The sequence below is a fragment of the Pelophylax lessonae genome, assembly GCF_965119305.1.
Source record: "Pelophylax lessonae genome assembly, chromosome: 12".
Taxonomy (NCBI): domain Eukaryota; kingdom Metazoa; phylum Chordata; class Amphibia; order Anura; family Ranidae; genus Pelophylax; species Pelophylax lessonae.
This window is the reverse complement of record NC_138779.1, coordinates 55,678,025-55,695,217: the sequence shown is the minus strand read 5'-3', so window position 1 is coordinate 55,695,217 and position 17,193 is coordinate 55,678,025. Positions and strand designations below refer to the sequence as shown.

The following is a 17,193-nucleotide window of genomic DNA, read 5'->3' as shown; positions in this document are numbered from 1 at the left end:
ACCCTCTGTCTGGACAGTGCTGGTTGGCCCTGTGATGATCACATGCACCTTCCCATGAAAAAAAAACAAAAAACCTCTAGCAATATACACTAAACTGAGCATGTGCAGAGTGACTCCAGAGGCTCTGTCTTATCAGGAGGAGATGGATTGGGGACTGTGGAAGAAGGGGGGGGGGGAATCAGAGAAGACAGGATCAAACTGCCTTTTCTCACAATGCAGAGCAATAACCCCCTTAGGTTCCATACTAAGGGGTATAACAAGCATGCTTTACTGCATATACAGACTGATTTCACTGTTGTGTGTTTAATAACAATTGTAAGTACAGCTAAGGTTTCTATTGTATATTACATATGCAACAGCTCAGAATTCTGCACTGTTTAATAAATAGGATGCCCTATAGCTTGATCACTCTCATACTTTTTGCAAATTATGCTGAGTTTTAGTACCCATTCACACCACAAAAATGTCCTCCAGATCCGTTCTGGATGCGTTCCGGTGTGTTTTTGATGTGTTTGCGGACAGATGCTTTTTTCCTGTTTTTTTATTTTTTCACTGTACTGGTGTGATCTTTGCCATTGGAGCCCATATAACCTACTTTTCATGCGTTTTTGATGCAGAAAAAATAAATCATTGCACTGCATGTGGTGTGAAGTGGCCCTTTGTGTTCCCATCAAAGCTTCTGAGACCCAAGGGTGTAGAGGGCGGGTTATCTACAAACTCCATGTCCCAACATTCATAGCGCTCTCTCTATGCTGTAGGGCTCCATGGAAAGTGAGCAGTGCTGAGGAATAGGTAGTTATTATATGTATTTGCTACAGTATATCACACAACCACAATAACACTAGCCTGTGGTCCAAGATAGCTGGCGGACACAAACCTTTGGCAACAGGGTATTCAGAGACAATGTGGATGCATTGTCACTACTCCAAAGAAAGCAAAAGAAATCAGACCAGATAGAATTCTGAAAGGTAGATTGTGTGACTTTACAGTACATGTCAAAGGAACAAAGACACTGATCATCCGCATTATCTTGTGTTGCTGCATGACATTGATCTTACATTTCTTTATCTATAATTCTACTTTAAATAAACATACATTGTTCTACATAAAAAAAAAAACACTTAAAAAGTATACAATATAAAGACGCTGGTAACCAGAGTTCTTTCTTCCGTAGGCTATTTTCTGCTCACTTTACTTGACATTTCTGTAAAAGATAAAAATTATAGTTTTTTATTCCCTTGTAATATAAAAAATAAGGCAAAACAGAACAATTGGCAAGGCTTAAAGGGTATGCATGGGCCCAAATTACCCTAAAGCCTCCCTTTTCCTGGCTAGAACATGTTCCATAATTATGTTTTTCTTTTACTTGTTCTTGTAGAGAGAAACAGATTTTATTACTCCCTGTGACATCATCTCCAGGCTTGTAAACTTCTATTGATGTCCACACGCCCCCAGAACTACATCTCCAAAAAGCCTTTTTTCCTCACATAGCATGCAGGCAGGCTCCTGTGAATCAAGGCAGCAGTATTGTTTTGCTGGGAAAGCAATCCATGCATGTGGAGAGGAGGGGGAATTGTTCTATAGTCCAGCAGGCAAGGCTGACAACATTGGTTGGAATATAAATTCAGAAAAGGCACTGTGTTGTCAGTGCAAACGAGGAATAAGGAACACACTAGAGTTCTGGCAGATCAATATCTATTTCTTTTTTCCCAATCTTTTAAAAAGGATAAATCATTTGGGAGATCTACGGTTTAGAAGCGCTTACCCCTATAGTCTGTGAATGTCTTTAACCACTTCTGGAGCGGAAGATTTCCCCCCTTAATGACCAGGCCATTTTTTGTGATTCGGCACTACGTTACTTTACTGGACAATAGCGTGGTCGTGTGATGCTGTACCCAAAAAAAATTGATCTTTGTATTTTCATTGGTTTGTGCAAAAGTTTTTGCGTCTACAAACTAGTGGAAAGATTTATGTCATTCTTTTTTTACCAGTAATGGCGGCAATCAGCGATTTTTAGCAGGACTGCGACATTGCGGCGGACAGATCGGTCCCCTAACTGACATTTTTGACACTTTTGGGGGGGACCAGTGACTTTACTACAGTAATCAGTGCTAAAAATGTGCACAGTTACTGTAATAATGACACTGGCAGGGAAGGGGTAAACCCAGGGGTGATCAAAGGGTTAAGTGTGAGCCTAGGGCGTGTTTTCTAACTGTGGGGGCTTTATGATATCAACACAGAGACCTATATTTCTAAATAGGAGGAACACCGGGGCTCTGTGTTGATAGCATTAGAGAACAACTGTCTGCTGTGTTTACACACTGCTGGCGAGTGGGCGCGGGCGCGCATCCACAGGATCGCTCCTACGAACCGCCGTACCGTTACGGTGATTTGCGGGAAAGTAGAACATAGAATGCATTAAGGTGAAAAACCTTGAGAATTTACAACTCCTTTAATGTGTTGCACCTAATTTAAATGCAATGCATATTGTATTATTCATGTATTATTTTGGTGGCTCAATATGTTACTTCACTTTCCTATAAGTAGCTTGGAACACATCCGGAAAAATTCAGGAATTATATCTGGATGACCTCCGACGTAAGTTCCCTTTAAATAATTTTTATCTGATTGTCTACTCCACCCTAACCCTTATCCTAAAATAAGAAAAAACTAGGATCCTTATGGTTAGGCTTAGACGTAGTTAGGTTTTGAGGGCTAGGTTAGGTTTCGTTTTTTAGGGGTAGAGTAGACTTTAGATTGGGGTTATTGTTTGATTAGGGTGGGATTGGGCTAGGGCAGTGATGGCGAACCTTGGCACCCCAGATGTTTTGGAACTACATTTCCCATAATGCTCACCTATACTGCAGAGTGCATGAGCATCATGACAATTGTCGTTCGAAAACATCTGGGCTGCCAAGGTTCGCCATCACTGGGCTAGGGTTAGGATTTGTATAGTTGGAGTAAGGGTTATGGTAGGGCTAAGATTAGGGTTATGGTTAGGTTAGGGTTAGGGTTTTTATTAAACAGTATAATCCATTGATAATTTCAGATAGACTGACTCTATGAAAACTGCAGAGATTCAACACAGGCCAGATTTAGGAAAGTGGAATCTTACCAATATTTTCCACTTTTGCTGGTGTATGAAGCTCATTGTTTGTTATGATCCCATCATACCCTGAGTTAAGGAAGGCTTCGCTGTCCTCCTCCATTCCCACCAGCAATGTCATGAAGTCCACCACCGTGTCAATGTTCTCCCGGTTCCTAGACATGTCCTTGAGTGAGCAGAGAACACTCAGGCGGCTGAATGATTTAAGCTCACATATATTGGCCCGAAGGAACAAAATAATAATATTTAGGTCATTAACTGGGCAACCCAACATCTTCTTGCTCAGGAGATCGAAGGCTGGGAGCATTTCATAGACATTCAAGAATTGTTTGTCCCAGTGGAAGAGCTTAGTCAAATTGTACAATATCACCGGCACCAAGAGGATGTAGACGGCAGCATTGACCACGCTGATTAGCTGGAAGATGGTCAATGATATCAGCTTACATCTGACAAAGATGGAGGAGGAAGTGTCTGATGTGAAAAAGTCAGATTTGATATGGCAGTTGAACTCTTCTTGATAGAAGACGCTGAGGTGGAAGAAGCCCAGGTAGAAGCAGGTGATGACAATGAGAAGAAGCAGGAGAATGTTCCGGAAGAGATAGGTGAATGCGATGAAGTGGGAACGCTGTTTCCCGCTCAGGTAACGTTCCAACAGAGGATATTCAAAGTATCGCACATGGCGGGCACTAAAAATTAGGAAAAAAAGAAAAGTGATTGATGTATAATATTGGATGATGTCCACCAAAGTTTCCATTTATGAGTTCCTCTTACAAAGTTGGGGCAACCTTACTGGGCATTAATGCATTGTATCTCAGTATATTTTCATTAGTGTTCTGTCTTTGATTTCAGAAATATGTTTACAGTTCGAATTCGACTGGAATTCGATGTAAAATTTGATTCAAGTTTCAATTTGAATTTCTGAAATTTTAACAAATTTAGTTTCGTTATTCAGAGCATTCGGTAAACCTTGTTTAACCACTTAAGCCCCGGAGGATTTTCCTGCTAAACGACCAGAGGGTATTTTGCGATTCGGCACTGCGTGACTTCAACAGACAATTGCGCGGTCATGCGACGCTGTATCTAAACAAATTTGGCGTCCTTTTTTTCCCACAAACAGAGCTTTCTTTTGGTGGTATTTGATCACCTGTGCGATTTTTACTTTTTGCGCTATAAACAAAAAAAGAGCGTACATTTTGCAAAAATAACAATATTTTTCACATTTTTTTATATGAAATTCCCCCCAAAAAAAATGTAAAAATCAAAATTTTTTAAAATTTTCGGCCAATTTGTTTTATGCTACCTATGTTTGGTAAAAAAAATCGCAAAAAACGTATTTTGATTGGTTTACGCAAAAGTTATCGCGTTTACTAAAAAAGGGAAAGATTTCTGTCATTTTTGGTGTTTTTTTTTTTAACGCGTAATGGCGGCGATCTGCAATTTTTTTTGCGGTACTGCGACATTGGGGCGGACAGATCGGACCCTTGACTGACATTTTTGACACTTTTGGGGTTACCAGTGACATTTCTACAGTAATCAGTGCTATATATATGCACTGTTACTGTAAAAATGCACTGGTAGTGAAGGGGTTAACTTTATTTGGGAGGGAGGGGCTGTGTGTGTCCCTAGGGGCGTGATTCTTACTGTGATTGGCTGTGGCTCTAGCTGTAAGGACACTGATCAACGGATCTACATACTAGATCCGAGTGATCAGTGTTTTTACAGCGAGGAGAATGACAGGTGGCTTGTTTACACAAGCTGCCTGACATTCTCCTTCTCCCCCGCCGATCGCCGAGTGACCGGCGGACATCGGGTCCGCCGGTCACACGTGCGGGGGGGTCCGTGACCGCGCGGGAGCGGGAGCGCGCCTCCGCGGGCGCGCGCTCGCTCCCCAGAGCCTCACAGGCGAGCGACGTAGACCTACGTCACTCTGCCTGTGAGGGGCCGACTGCCGCAGTAAATATACTGTGAGCAGTCGGCAAGCGGTTATACTGCAAATCAGGTGTTTGGTTATATCCGAATCTCTGAATAATGAAAAATGTGTCCGAATATTTATTCGGAAGGAAACATGTCTACGTTTAAAGCACCTTTTCAGCTCCTCCCAGAACAGCTGCGGGTCAGGACAGCTCCTGTGAGTCTTCACCAAGTGCTGGACCAGCCTGATGGATCGATTGTAGGATTTGTCCAGTTCATCGATAATGAAGAGGAGATCAGTGTACAGCGCAGACCTGGAGATATACTTCCAAAGTACCACCGGAATGTACATGGCGATAGCCACAACTGTCAGCGTGAACGGGAAAACCTGTGAAGTGACAGGACAGGGTTAAAATCCTGGCATGGGCAACCTCCTTGTTTCTTTCTTAACCACTTTAGCTCCAGAAGATTTTACCCACTTCATGACCAGGCCATTTTTTGCTATTTGGCACTGCGCCATTTTACCTGGTAATTGCCATGCAACACTGTACCCAAATAAAATTCATATCATTTTTTTTCTCGCACAAATAGAGCTTTCTTTTGGGGGTATTTGATAACCACTGGGTGTTTTATTTTTTTATTATATAAACAAAAAATAACGTAAAATTTTGAAAAAAAAAAATACAATTTTTACTTTCTGCTATAAAATATTGAATACAAAAAATGTAAAAATCTAATTTCTTCAAAAATGTATTCTGCTACATGTCTTTGGTAAAAAAAAAAAACTCTCTTTGTGTATATTAATTGGTTTGCGTGAAAATTATAGCGTCTACAAACTAGGATACATATGCACTGGAGATTAAATTTTTTTTTTTCATACCACCAATAGTGGTGATCAGCAACTTATAATGGGACTGTGATAGTGAAGCAGGCAGCGATGTACAAGCATGTCATTTTTTCCTGTGCAGGCTGCCCATCCGCAATACATTATTGGCAGGCAGTCTGCAATTAATTAAAGGGTCAGTCCACCCAAAAGTGATATTTCCTGACAGACTCCATGGCAGCATACGTATCGGGTTTGGCCCCGCCTCCAAACCTACCCATAGGACCTCACTCCCATAAATCTTTGCTCCTGTTCAGCACACGTGTTCTTTTTTTGTCCTCCAAAGGATTACCTGATATCCTACCTGAAGATGGATTCCGGGTGATGGATGGCTCTACCAGTCGGGTATGGAGCTCTCCAATAAGCCCCAGCTGCTGCGGGGTATGGAGTAGGGGCGAAGATGTATGCAGCCTTGGCCAAAAAGCCCAGCTGCTGCGGGTGGCCGGTACCCTAAGAATGAGATAAGTCCGGTGTGTGCATCCATCCCTGGTGATCTGCGGTCCGTGAGTACAAAGTCCTCCATGGCAGCTATTTTGTTTATATATTGCTTGCTTGTGCCTGTTATGTCTTACCTGGTTTTTCTCCTGCCTTCCCTGGTGGCTAGTGGTCCGGGGCCGGTCAGCGATTCACTTCCTGACCGGCCTCCGGTGCGCGCTACTGCGCATGTGCGGCGCCTCGGGATCGAGGCTTGGTTCTCGCGCATGCGCAGTGTAAGCACGGCGCATGCGCAGTAAGCTGGCGTCGGTGGCGATCGCTGATGACGTCACCAGGCGCCATATTTAAACCCCAAAGCTGTCAGCAGTGTTGTGTTTGTACACACTGCTGATATTGGGTGTTACACATACGGAAATCGTTCGTTTTGTGGTCTTTTTGCTGTGCGCTGCCGCTCTGCCTGCTAACCTTGGTTCCTGGTGAGTACTGGCCCCAGTTTGGGAGCAACCCCCCCCCCCCCCCCGCTTTGCTGGTTTTTCTGACATGCTGTCCGGCTCATTCTTGTAGGTCAGCATCAGAATGGAAGCTACTTTGCCCTCCGGTGGTCAGCCCGCCCCTAACAGGTATTTGGGGCTTCTTGGTGGGGTTGTGGGTTATAGGGGGTGGGGGTAGGAACTCAAGTGTTCCTAGCTTCCTGTCTGTGTTTTTTCTGTTTTTTCTCTTGTTCACAGCCCTCCTCGTTCAGAGACTAGGCACTCTTCTCAAAGAAGTGAAAGGCGCTCAAGCTCTCGCCACCGGCACTCTACTGGAAAGTCCCGTTCGGGCTCACATCATCATAAAGCGTCCACTTCAGCCAGCCACGCACAGAGACCTGACAAAGCAGGTTGCAGAGGCTGTGGCGCTAGTGTCCCGGAGAGGAAGCTTTTCTGTGACAGATGTTTCTCCCAGGCTGCGGGAGAAAGGGATACTTCTGATCAACGCATTGAGGCTTTGGTTAAGAGAGTGGTAAAGGACTCTTTGGCAGAGTTGGGTGTCAGTCGTTCTCAAGACACTGCAACGGCTTCCCCAAGCCCTTCCCCTGTAGCAATACAGGTACAGGAAGATTTCGAGTCAACCCACACAAGCCATCAGTCGATGCTCTTGTCGGGTAGCGACTCTGAAGATGAAGATCCCTGCTTGGGCTTTGAATATTCCTTGGTGCCTTCCCTGGTTAAAGCGGTCAGAGAGACCTTAAATTGGGAAGAGTCAGCTGTTCCCCCTCCCAAGCAGAAGAAGTACTTTAAACAGCTCAATAAGGAGCGTGTTAATTTTCCCTTCCTGGGAGAGTTGGGTGAAATCATCTTAGAGGAGTGGAAAAAGGTAGAACGAAAGAATTCCTTAGTATCCAAGATGGCTAAACTTTACCCCTTCAAAGAGGATGACGTGAAACATCTTGAGTCTCCTCCCCTAGTTGACGCAGCAGTCATGAGACTGGTCAAGCACGTGACCCTTCCATTAGAGGATACGGTCTCATTTAAAGACCCGTTGGACCGAAGGATGGACTCTGATTTGAAGAGAATCTACCTTACAGCAGGTATGGCCTGTAAACCAGTCCTGGCTTTGGCTGCTCTATCCAAAGCCATGGAGTCTTGGGCTGATGTGGTAGACGAATCGGTCAGATCGGTTTCGGAGGAGGTGGCCAGAAGCGCTCCAATCCAGGAGCTTAGGCTGGGCGCGTCGTTCCTTGGGGAGGCTTCCATAGACTTGGTCTCCGTCTATTGGCAAGAGTTATGCTGTCCTCGGTCACAGCTAAGAGAGCTCTTTGGCTCCGCCCTTGGGTTGCGGATCCGGCATCAAAGCAAGTTTGGTGCCGTATTCCCTTTGAGGGGTCCTCCCTTTTTGGGAATAAACTTGACGAGGCCATAACCCGGGCTACAGGCGGTAAGTCTGGGTTTCTTCCCCAGGATCGGCGCCAGTTCAACGTCAAGAAAGGACAGCCTACCAGAAAATTTGTGCCTGACCGGGCCAGGGAAGCTCGTTCTTATAGACCTGGTCGGGAGTTCAACCGGAACTGGAGATCAAGACAGTCTTCCAGGAAGACGACAAAGAACGTCTCCTCGGGGGACCGTGAGCCCACTAAGTCCTTTTGAAGGTGGGCCCGCTCAGACATGTCGGGTGGGTGCGCGTCTACGCTCCTTCCGACATGTCTGGGCGGCTTCGATTCAGGACCCCTGGGCCGTCAGGACGGTGTCTTCAGGCCACAAGTGGGTCTTCAAGGAGAGGCCAGGCTCAAGGTTCCTGCCTACTGCCATACCATGCCTAGAAGAAAGGCGTCAGATTTTGTTTTCTTACGTCGAAGCTCTCATTGCTCAAGGGGCTGTCATCTCCGTTCCAGAGTCCGAGCGAGGCCAAGGAATATATTCTCCGCTCTTTCTGGTCCAAAAGAAGAACGGATCATGGAGACCAGTAATAGATTTGACCTTCTTGAACAAATTCATAAAAAAAGAAAGGTTCAAAATGGAGACCCTGTTGTCCATACAGCAGTCAGTCCAGCCGGCAGATTGGATGGTGTCCATCGACTTGAAAGACGCCTACTTTCATGTCCCTGTGGACGAAGATTTTCAAAGGTTTCTCCGGTTCGAAGTGGGAGGATTACATCTTCAGTTTATCTGTCTCCCATTCGGGCTCTCAACATCTCCACGGACCTTTTCAAAAATCTTATTGGCCGTGGTAGCCCTACTGAGATTGAAAGGTATCCGTCTTCACCACTATTTGGACGATCTACTCCTGTTGTCCCAAGACAGAGATCAACTATTAGTTCATCTGGAGCAGGTCGTGTCCACTCTCCAGAAGTTTGGTTGGTTACTCAACAAGGAGAAGAGTCACCTGATTCCAACTCAGTCCCTGATCTACTTGGGCGCTCTGTTCGATACAGAGAAGGCGACTATCTCTCTTCCAGAGGAAAAGATAGGGACTCTTCGAGACAGGATTCGCTTTGCCCTCTCATCCTCTCATCTTCAGGCACGTCAATGCCTGAAGGTGATCGGGACTATGGTCGCAGTAGTCCCCATGGTGAAGTGGGCCCTGTGGAGGATGAGACCCTTTCAGAAGGGATTCCTTCAGCAATGGGATACGTGGCATCTGGATCAACGCATCTTCTTAACCCCTTCAATGAGAGCGAGTCTCCCCTGGTGGTTATGCAGAGACCACCTGCTGAACTGCCACTCTCTGAAGCCAGCTCCGTGGGTAGTGGTTACCTCGGACGCCAGCAACATAGGCTGGGGTGCCCACTGTCTGTCGGAGGTGGCACAGGGCAGGTGGGAGTTTTCCACTCGAGGAATAGTATCCAACATACTAGAACTCCGAGCAGCATTCCAAGCTCTTCGAGCATTTGCTCACCTGACAAAAGACCAACCTGTCATGCTGCGCCTGGACAACACCTCAGCAGTGGCATACATCAGGAAACAAGGGGGAACACGCAGCTGGTCCCTATTGAGGGAAGTGGAGCCGATTATGTCCTGGGCACAGAAAAATCTCTCGAATCTTTCAGCGGTTTATGTTCCAGGAGTCCAGAATGTCAAAGCAGACTTCTTGTCCAGAGTGGATCTGGACAACAACGAGTGGTCCCTTCACACGGAAATGTTCAACTGGATCCTAACATTGGGGTTTTCTCCAGAGGTAGACCTCTTCGCCTCCCCCTGCAATCACAAACTGCCGAAGTACTACTCAAGATTCAGAGATCCACAAGCATCAGGGATAGATGCACTCTCGGATCAGTGGAGATTCCACAGGGCATACGCCTTCCCACCAATTCCGATTGTGTTGCAGTTCCTTCGGAGACTCAGGTCGGAGCCAGTGGAGGTAGTGGCGGTGATTCCCTTCTGGCCGAACAGGCCATGGTTTCCCCTTCTGACACTACTCAGTGTCCGAGACCCAATTCCGCTACCCTTCAGACCGGATCTGTTGTCCCAGGGGTCTGTGCTCCATCCGTGCCCAGACCGTTTACATCTCAGGGTCTGGATGTTGAGAGGAGGAGGTTACAGGCTTTAGGCTGTCCAGAAACGGCAATCTCGACATTACTTAGTGCTAGAAGAAGCTCAACGAACAGGGTGTATCAGAGAATCTGGGAAAAATTTTCTGCACAACTGAATACAAGGCCTGATCCTCAATCTTCAATTAAGATCCAGGATGTATTGAGCTTTCTCCAATCAGGACTGGATTTGCCTCTATCAGTGAGTTCGCTCAGAGTCCAGGTCTCGGCTATTTCCGCTTTTACAGGGATCTCCTGGGCCACTCATGCCCTAATTCGTCAGTTCTTCCAAGGGGCAGTGAGAATCAGACCTCAGAGAAAACCCAGGTTTCCCAAGTGGGATCTGCCACTAGTTCTGGATTTCCTGGCGTGTCAGATTCAGGACATGTCTGATTCCTTGACCATAAGAGAGCTTACACTGATAACAGTGTTTCTAGTAGCTATAACCTCAGCAAAGAGAGTGTCGGAAATTGGGTCCTTTGGGACACAAGAGCCTTTCTTAACCTTTTTTCCTGACAGAGTGGTGCTCATCCCCATGCTGGATGCGAGACCAAAAAGGACTTCTGTCTTCCATGAAAACATAGAAACAGTATTACCAACCTTTAGACAGGAAGAGGAAGAATCTTCGGTTCATCCGCTGGATGTTGGAGTGTGTATTAAGAAATATTTAGATGCCACTTCCTCTTTCAGAAAATCAGAACATCTCTTTGTTACCTTCTATGGAAAAAACAAAGGTTCAAGAGCCTCGACGAGATCCATTTCCTCTTGGATCATCCAGACCATCCAGTGGGCTTATAGGGCTAAGGGCTTGACCCCTCCAGCAGTAGTTACAGCTCATTCGACGCGGAGCATCTCTACCTCCTGGGCAGTATCCAGACATGTGGCTCCTGAAGTCATTTGCAGAGCAGCGTCGTGGTCCTCTATTAACACTTTCTTATCCCATTACTGTGTTGAGCCAGCGGCTCTTTCTTCTGTGAATTTCGGTTTGCAAGTCCTGTCTGTTTGACAAAATGCATTAAACTTTTCTGTTCAGCACCTGCCCACCCTGTGTGTACGGCGAGTTATTTCCCGATACGTATGCTGCCATGGAGTCTGTCAGGAAAACGGAAAATTTATATCAAATACTTACCGTAATTTTCCTTTCCTGATGGACTCCATGGCAGCAGGAGTTCCCTCCCGGATTTCTGTGGAGGATAGTTACAGAACACGTGTGCTGAACAGGAGCAAAGATTTATGGGAGTGAGGTCCTATGGGTAGGTTTGGAGGCGGGGCCAAACCCGATACGTATGCTGCCATGGAGTCCATCAGGAAAGGAAAATTACGGTAAGTATTTGATATAAATTTTCCGTTTTTAGTTGTAAGTGGAGCCTGGTGGGCTAAGACAGCTCCCGGATTCTAGTGTGGCTTGGATACTCTGTAACATTTTCTGGTCATAATTCCAGACTCTTCTCCTCTACATCTGGGAGACTCGGGTGTTAATCTTTGTCTGTTCCATCCCATTATGTTACATCCTCCATGCTACAAAATAAACACCCAGCATGGATGGTGGGAGCCCCTCATAATGGGCACAGCAGGTGTGCAAAGCTGAGAACACAGCACAGAGATGGTGTAAGCCCTTCATATGGGCACAGCAGGTGTGCAGACCTGAGAACACAGGACAGGGGTGGTAGGAGCCCCTCATAATGGGCACAGCAGGTGTGCCGGCCCTGAGAACACTGGGCAGGGATGGTGGGAGCCCCTCATATGGGCACAGCAGGTGTGCAGACCTGAGAACACAGGACAGGGGTGGTAGGAGCCCCTCATAATGGGCATAGCAGGTGTGCAGACCTGAGAACACAGGACAGGGGTGGTAGGAGCCCCTCATAATGGGCATAGCAGGTGTGCCGGACCTGAGAACACAGGGCAGGGATGGTGGGAGCCCCTCATAATGGGCACAGCAGGTGTGCAGGACCTGAGAACACAGGACAGGGGTGGTAGGAGCCCCTCATAATGGGCATAGCAGGTGTGCAGACCTGAGAACACAGGACAGGGGTGGTAGGAGCCCCTCATAATGGGCATAGCAGGTGTGCAGACCTGAGAACACAGGACAGGGGTGGTAGGAGCCCCTCATAATGGGCATAGCAGCTGTGTAGACCTGAGAACACAGTACAGGGGTGGTAGGAGCCCCTCATAATGGGCATAGCAGGTGTGCAGGACCTGAGAACACAGGACAGGGGTGGTAGGAGCCCCTCATATGGGCACAGCAGGTGTGCAGAACTGAGAACTCAGCACAGAGATGGTGGGAGCCCCTCATAATGGGCACAGCAGGTGTGCAGACCTGAGAACACAGGACAGGGGTGGTAGGAGCCCCTCATAATGGGCACAGCAGGTGTGCAGGACCTGAGAACACAGGACAGGGATGGTGGGAGCCCCTCATAATGGGCATAGCAGGTGTGCAGGACCTGAGAACACAGGACAGGGGTGGTAGGAGCCCCTCATAATGGGCATAGCAGGTGTGCACACATCACCAATAGAGCCCACAATGGCTAGAAGAAGCAATCAGGTAGGTTCCATCATCTGCCAAACACTGAATTGTCAGTTTTTGGTGGACTGACCCTTTAATCTCAGCAAAGCTGACCATACATTATACATTTTTCTTGTTCAATTTCCTTTAGATTTATCTTTAACTATGTAGTGCAAGGGCCTGCCTGACTGCATACAAATTGAAAGTGTTTAGGTCTAACCTCTTATTATATGGTTTTGGTAAATCTAAAGGAAAATTGTACAATAAAATTGTATAGTGTATGGCCAGCACAAGTAAGCTGTTTATTTAGATGGATGTGGCTGGCTGACCTCCTGGCAGATATGAAGGCCAGCTTTCCTTGTTACAAAGACCTTCTAGATGAGAGGACGTACGGGGATGAGAGAAGTGTAGAATGCATTGTCAGTACAAAAGTCAGCTGTTCATTCTCAGAATTCTCCTTACCTTGTGGATCCACAGGGAGGTGATACTGTGCTGTCCACCAGCGGTGAATTCGTGGTGTGTCAGGGACTGCCAACAGTGCTTATCTACAAACTGCATTTGCTTCAATGAGAAGTTATTTGGAGGGAAGCAGATTACTTGTGAACCTGAAAGAGGAGAATGAGTTCAGGATGATAAGGGCTCATTATCACCAGTGGGCACATAGTGTATACTCGCTGGTGTGTGCAGCTTGAATATCTGTGCAGCACATCCAAAATACTAACATTATAGACACGTTAATGAGCGATAAAGGCTGCTTTAAAATTCAACGCCTGTGTGTACTTAAAGCGGTATTAAACCCAAAAGCAAAGCATTTATTATATTGCAGCTTACCAATTCTTAGAAGTGATCGCTGCATTTGTTTTCTTTTTTCTGTATTCATCTGGTGACCCAGCCAGTAGGTCTGTTGCTTTTCACAAGCACAAGCTCTCCAGTAGAATGCATCAGTTTACATGGATGAGACACCATTTGGATTTTTTTACATAGACGAGAAACCATTTGGATTTTTTACATCTATGAGAAACCATTTAGATTGTTTACATGAATGGGAAACTATTTAGATTTTTTACATAAACGAGAATCTATTTGGATTTTTTTTACATAGATGAGAAACCATTTGGATTTTTTACATAAACGAGAATCTATTTGGATTTTTTTTACATAGATGAGAAACCATTTGGATTTTTTACATGGATGAGAAACTATTTGGATTTTTTACATGGATGAGAAACTATTTGGATTTTTTACATAGATGATAAACTATTTGGATTTTTTACATAGATGAGAAACTATTTGGATTCTTTTAAATAGATGAGAAACCATTTGGATTTTTTTACATGGATGAGAAACCATTTGTATTTTTTTAAATAGATGAGAAACCATTTGGATTTTTTACATAGATGAGAAACCATTTGGATTTTTTTTTTTTACATAGATGAAAAACCATTTGTATTTTTTACATAGAGGAGAAACCATTTGGATTTTTTACATAGAGGAGAGACCATTTGGATTTTTTACATGGATGAGAAACCATTTGTATTTTTTACATAGATGAGAAACTATTTGTATTTTTTACATAGATGAGAAACCATTTGGATTTTTTTTACATAGATGAGAAACCATTTGGATATTTTACATCAGAAACCATTTGGCACTGGGAGGGGTGAATAAAATGATCAGATTTTATTTATTTATGCAAAACCTTTATTGTAAAAGCAAAACATTTTTTGCACTAACAGATTATAAAGTGTGAGCTGGAGTCAGTGTTGCCAACCGTCAGTATTTTTATTGGCAGCCAGTAAAAAATGGGCATTTTTCTCATGGCAGTAAATGCCAGTGACTGGAAAAGGTTGCCAGTAAAAAATATGGCTGTGATGCTCGGCTTGAAACCAGAGCTGGATGAGACCATCCGAGTGCCTGCTACAGTGTCCTGTCCCTAAACTAATTACTATACATATATATTGAAAATAATTTTGCTTTATTACCTACTTTAAGTCCCATCGCTAATTGCATATTGTACTTGTTTGTAGCCTAAATACTGGAATTTGCACTTAAAACTGTCATTTTGTAACTTTTGGAAATGCCAGTAAAAACTTGGCTGTGCCAGTAAATTTTGGGTGTTGTGTCAGTAAATTAAAATCTGGTAGGTTGGTAACACTGGCTGGAGTTTGGATTAAATTTATTAGTGTACCTAAATCTGCTAATACATTTAACACTACCTTCCCCCCAGACTGACAATGCTGCTGCCCCCCGTGCTCATTCCTCCAGAGTTGTGTCTCACTAATGCTTGAGGTGTGTTACTGGCCAGATCCAAAGAGAGCGGCAGCAGCCACCACATCTAATGATTGGCAAGCTGCCATAAATTACATTGTTGGTTTTGGATATATTACCGCATTAAAGATATTGATTTGGTATTTGTCAGCGGATATAAAGAAGGTTGCACTAATTATTTGATTAAGACTTGCTAGCTTTGTGGCAACAACAGATTCAGTTATACGTACAGTAGGTCACTTACCTGAAGACATTTCCCGGGCAAACGTTAAAGAAACGAGCAAAAGTGGCAGACCGACCGTCACCAACTTTATAATACGGTCCAGAGGTAACTCCAATCGCAGGGCTTTCTTGTTGGGCGGTTGGTCGGGCAGTAACGCGTCGGATAGCATATACTCCGCTGCTCTGTGTGCGATCGACATGTTGTCGGCTAATATTAATTCACAAAGAATCCAATGTATAAAAAATTTCCTTTAACTGAATTTCTGTTCTCCTTCTAGCTCACACGACCCACCAGAATGTCAGCGCCCGGCTCCTTCTCACAAAGTTTAAATACTCCCGTCATTTTCTGCCAAAAATAAAACCCTTTCTTCACTATGAAAGAGCAGGATCGCACACAAGGCAGGCAAAAATAGACACCAATGTCCCCCCCGCTATTGACAGCCTGTAATTTTCTGACCACAAAGTTGTAACGTCGTACTTTGCGAGCCTGAAATGACAGAATATTTGTGGTGGGGTTCCATGTACCAGTAGAATTTTATAGTAGAAGTTACAATTACTGAAGAACGATTTTCCCAGCTGGTTCTATATAAAGAGATCTGAGGTTTTATGTTCTTTATTCATTATTCCTCCTAACAAAGGGCCAGCCTTGTGTCGGAAAATTTGTTAAAAATCATCTTTCCTCCAATCAGGGACTCTGGCCAGGAACAAGATTGGTGTGAAGTTGATTTTCGTAGTAAAATAAAGGATGAGAGAACATTATTGTGTATTATAGGATCCCATGGGTGATAACATACGCAATGCTTCGCAGGCAAACATCCGGCTCCAGCCACCCTCATAGCCTGCATTCACAGTAAGAGTTTTGTAATTGTGTGAAAAATTGCAGTGTGTTGCCATTAATCATTAATGGCACCCGAAAAAAAAAACAATTTTGCAATAAAACCTGCTTTAAACGTGTGGTTAAAAAAAAAAGCTTGGCACCACAAAAATACATGAGCTACTTTGGCATGTTTTGTTGCGTGTATAAATGTCAGGAGCACATGTGCTTAGGGCCTTTAGGCTGGATAGCGGAGTCCCGGAGGGAGGGGGTGGCTGCCTCCTGTTCTGTAGAGGTGCCATGCGGACTCAGGTGGTCGACCTGAGGGCCTAGAGAGCTAGTGAGGAACTGAACCCAGAAGTCCTGTGCAGCTGACAAAGGGGAGACACTGGAGAATCTGTCTCTGCAGTACATGTGTCAAGGGGCCTGACCTGAGGGGGGTCACCCCTGAAGCTAGAAGAGTCAGTGGATGGGTGTCAGTAAAGGGGATGTTAGTGAGTGTCCCAAAGATAATGTAGATTCACCAAGTCTATTGCTGGAGAGAAAAGAGCAAGGAGACTTAACCCTTTCCATACATGTAGCACTATGGATGAAGCAGTGCAGCTGCTTCATTAAACAACCTGGTGAGGCCAGGTGAGAGTTATCTTTATTCATTGTGAATAGTTATAGTTGGAGTATCCGACTATTCCCTTCTCCCATCCACGTTCCAAAATAAACACTAAAAACCATTACCCCTGGACTGTTTATTGTGTGATGAGCCATCGGGAGTAAGAAAGGATGTGTGAACTGTTCCTTAAGTGACTGTGCGCTGGTAATCAGAGGAGGCCCAACCAGTCATCATTCAGCAAGCCCTATGGGGACAGGGCTACATTTGGGGGCGTCGTCTGGGATTTCCTCTGAGTTACAGCTACCGGCAACGGCCAAGTATTTGCCCAAGTAACACTATGGCTGCTCAAACAATGTACTGGAGTGTTAGCGGAGGAAGTAATGTTGGTTCCACAGCGACCAGTGAAAGTGTGCTGCTAAGTCAGGGTCACGGCAATGG

At 45.0% G+C, this 17,193-nt stretch overlaps 1 protein-coding gene across 2 annotated transcripts; it reads right to left on the bottom strand.

Moving 5' to 3' along the window:
* Positions 1-887: 887 nt before the first annotated feature.
* Positions 888-16,056, bottom strand: PANX3 (pannexin 3). 2 transcript variants are annotated; one of them, XM_082274147.1, is made up of 5 exons: positions 15,357-16,056; positions 13,307-13,449; positions 5,191-5,405; positions 3,175-3,792; positions 888-1,204 (listed from the first exon to the last, which is right to left on the bottom strand). In XM_082274147.1, exons 1-5 carry the CDS (start codon positions 15,532-15,534, stop codon positions 1,192-1,194), a joined length of 1,167 nt encoding a protein of 388 aa, XP_082130273.1. In that variant the 5' UTR covers positions 15,535-16,056; the 3' UTR covers positions 888-1,191. The 2 variants fall into 2 exon arrangements, with proteins under 2 accessions (XP_082130273.1, XP_082130272.1); XM_082274146.1 differs by having other exon boundaries at positions 3,116-3,792; positions 15,357-16,055.
* Between the last annotated feature and the right edge of the window lie 1,137 nt (positions 16,057-17,193).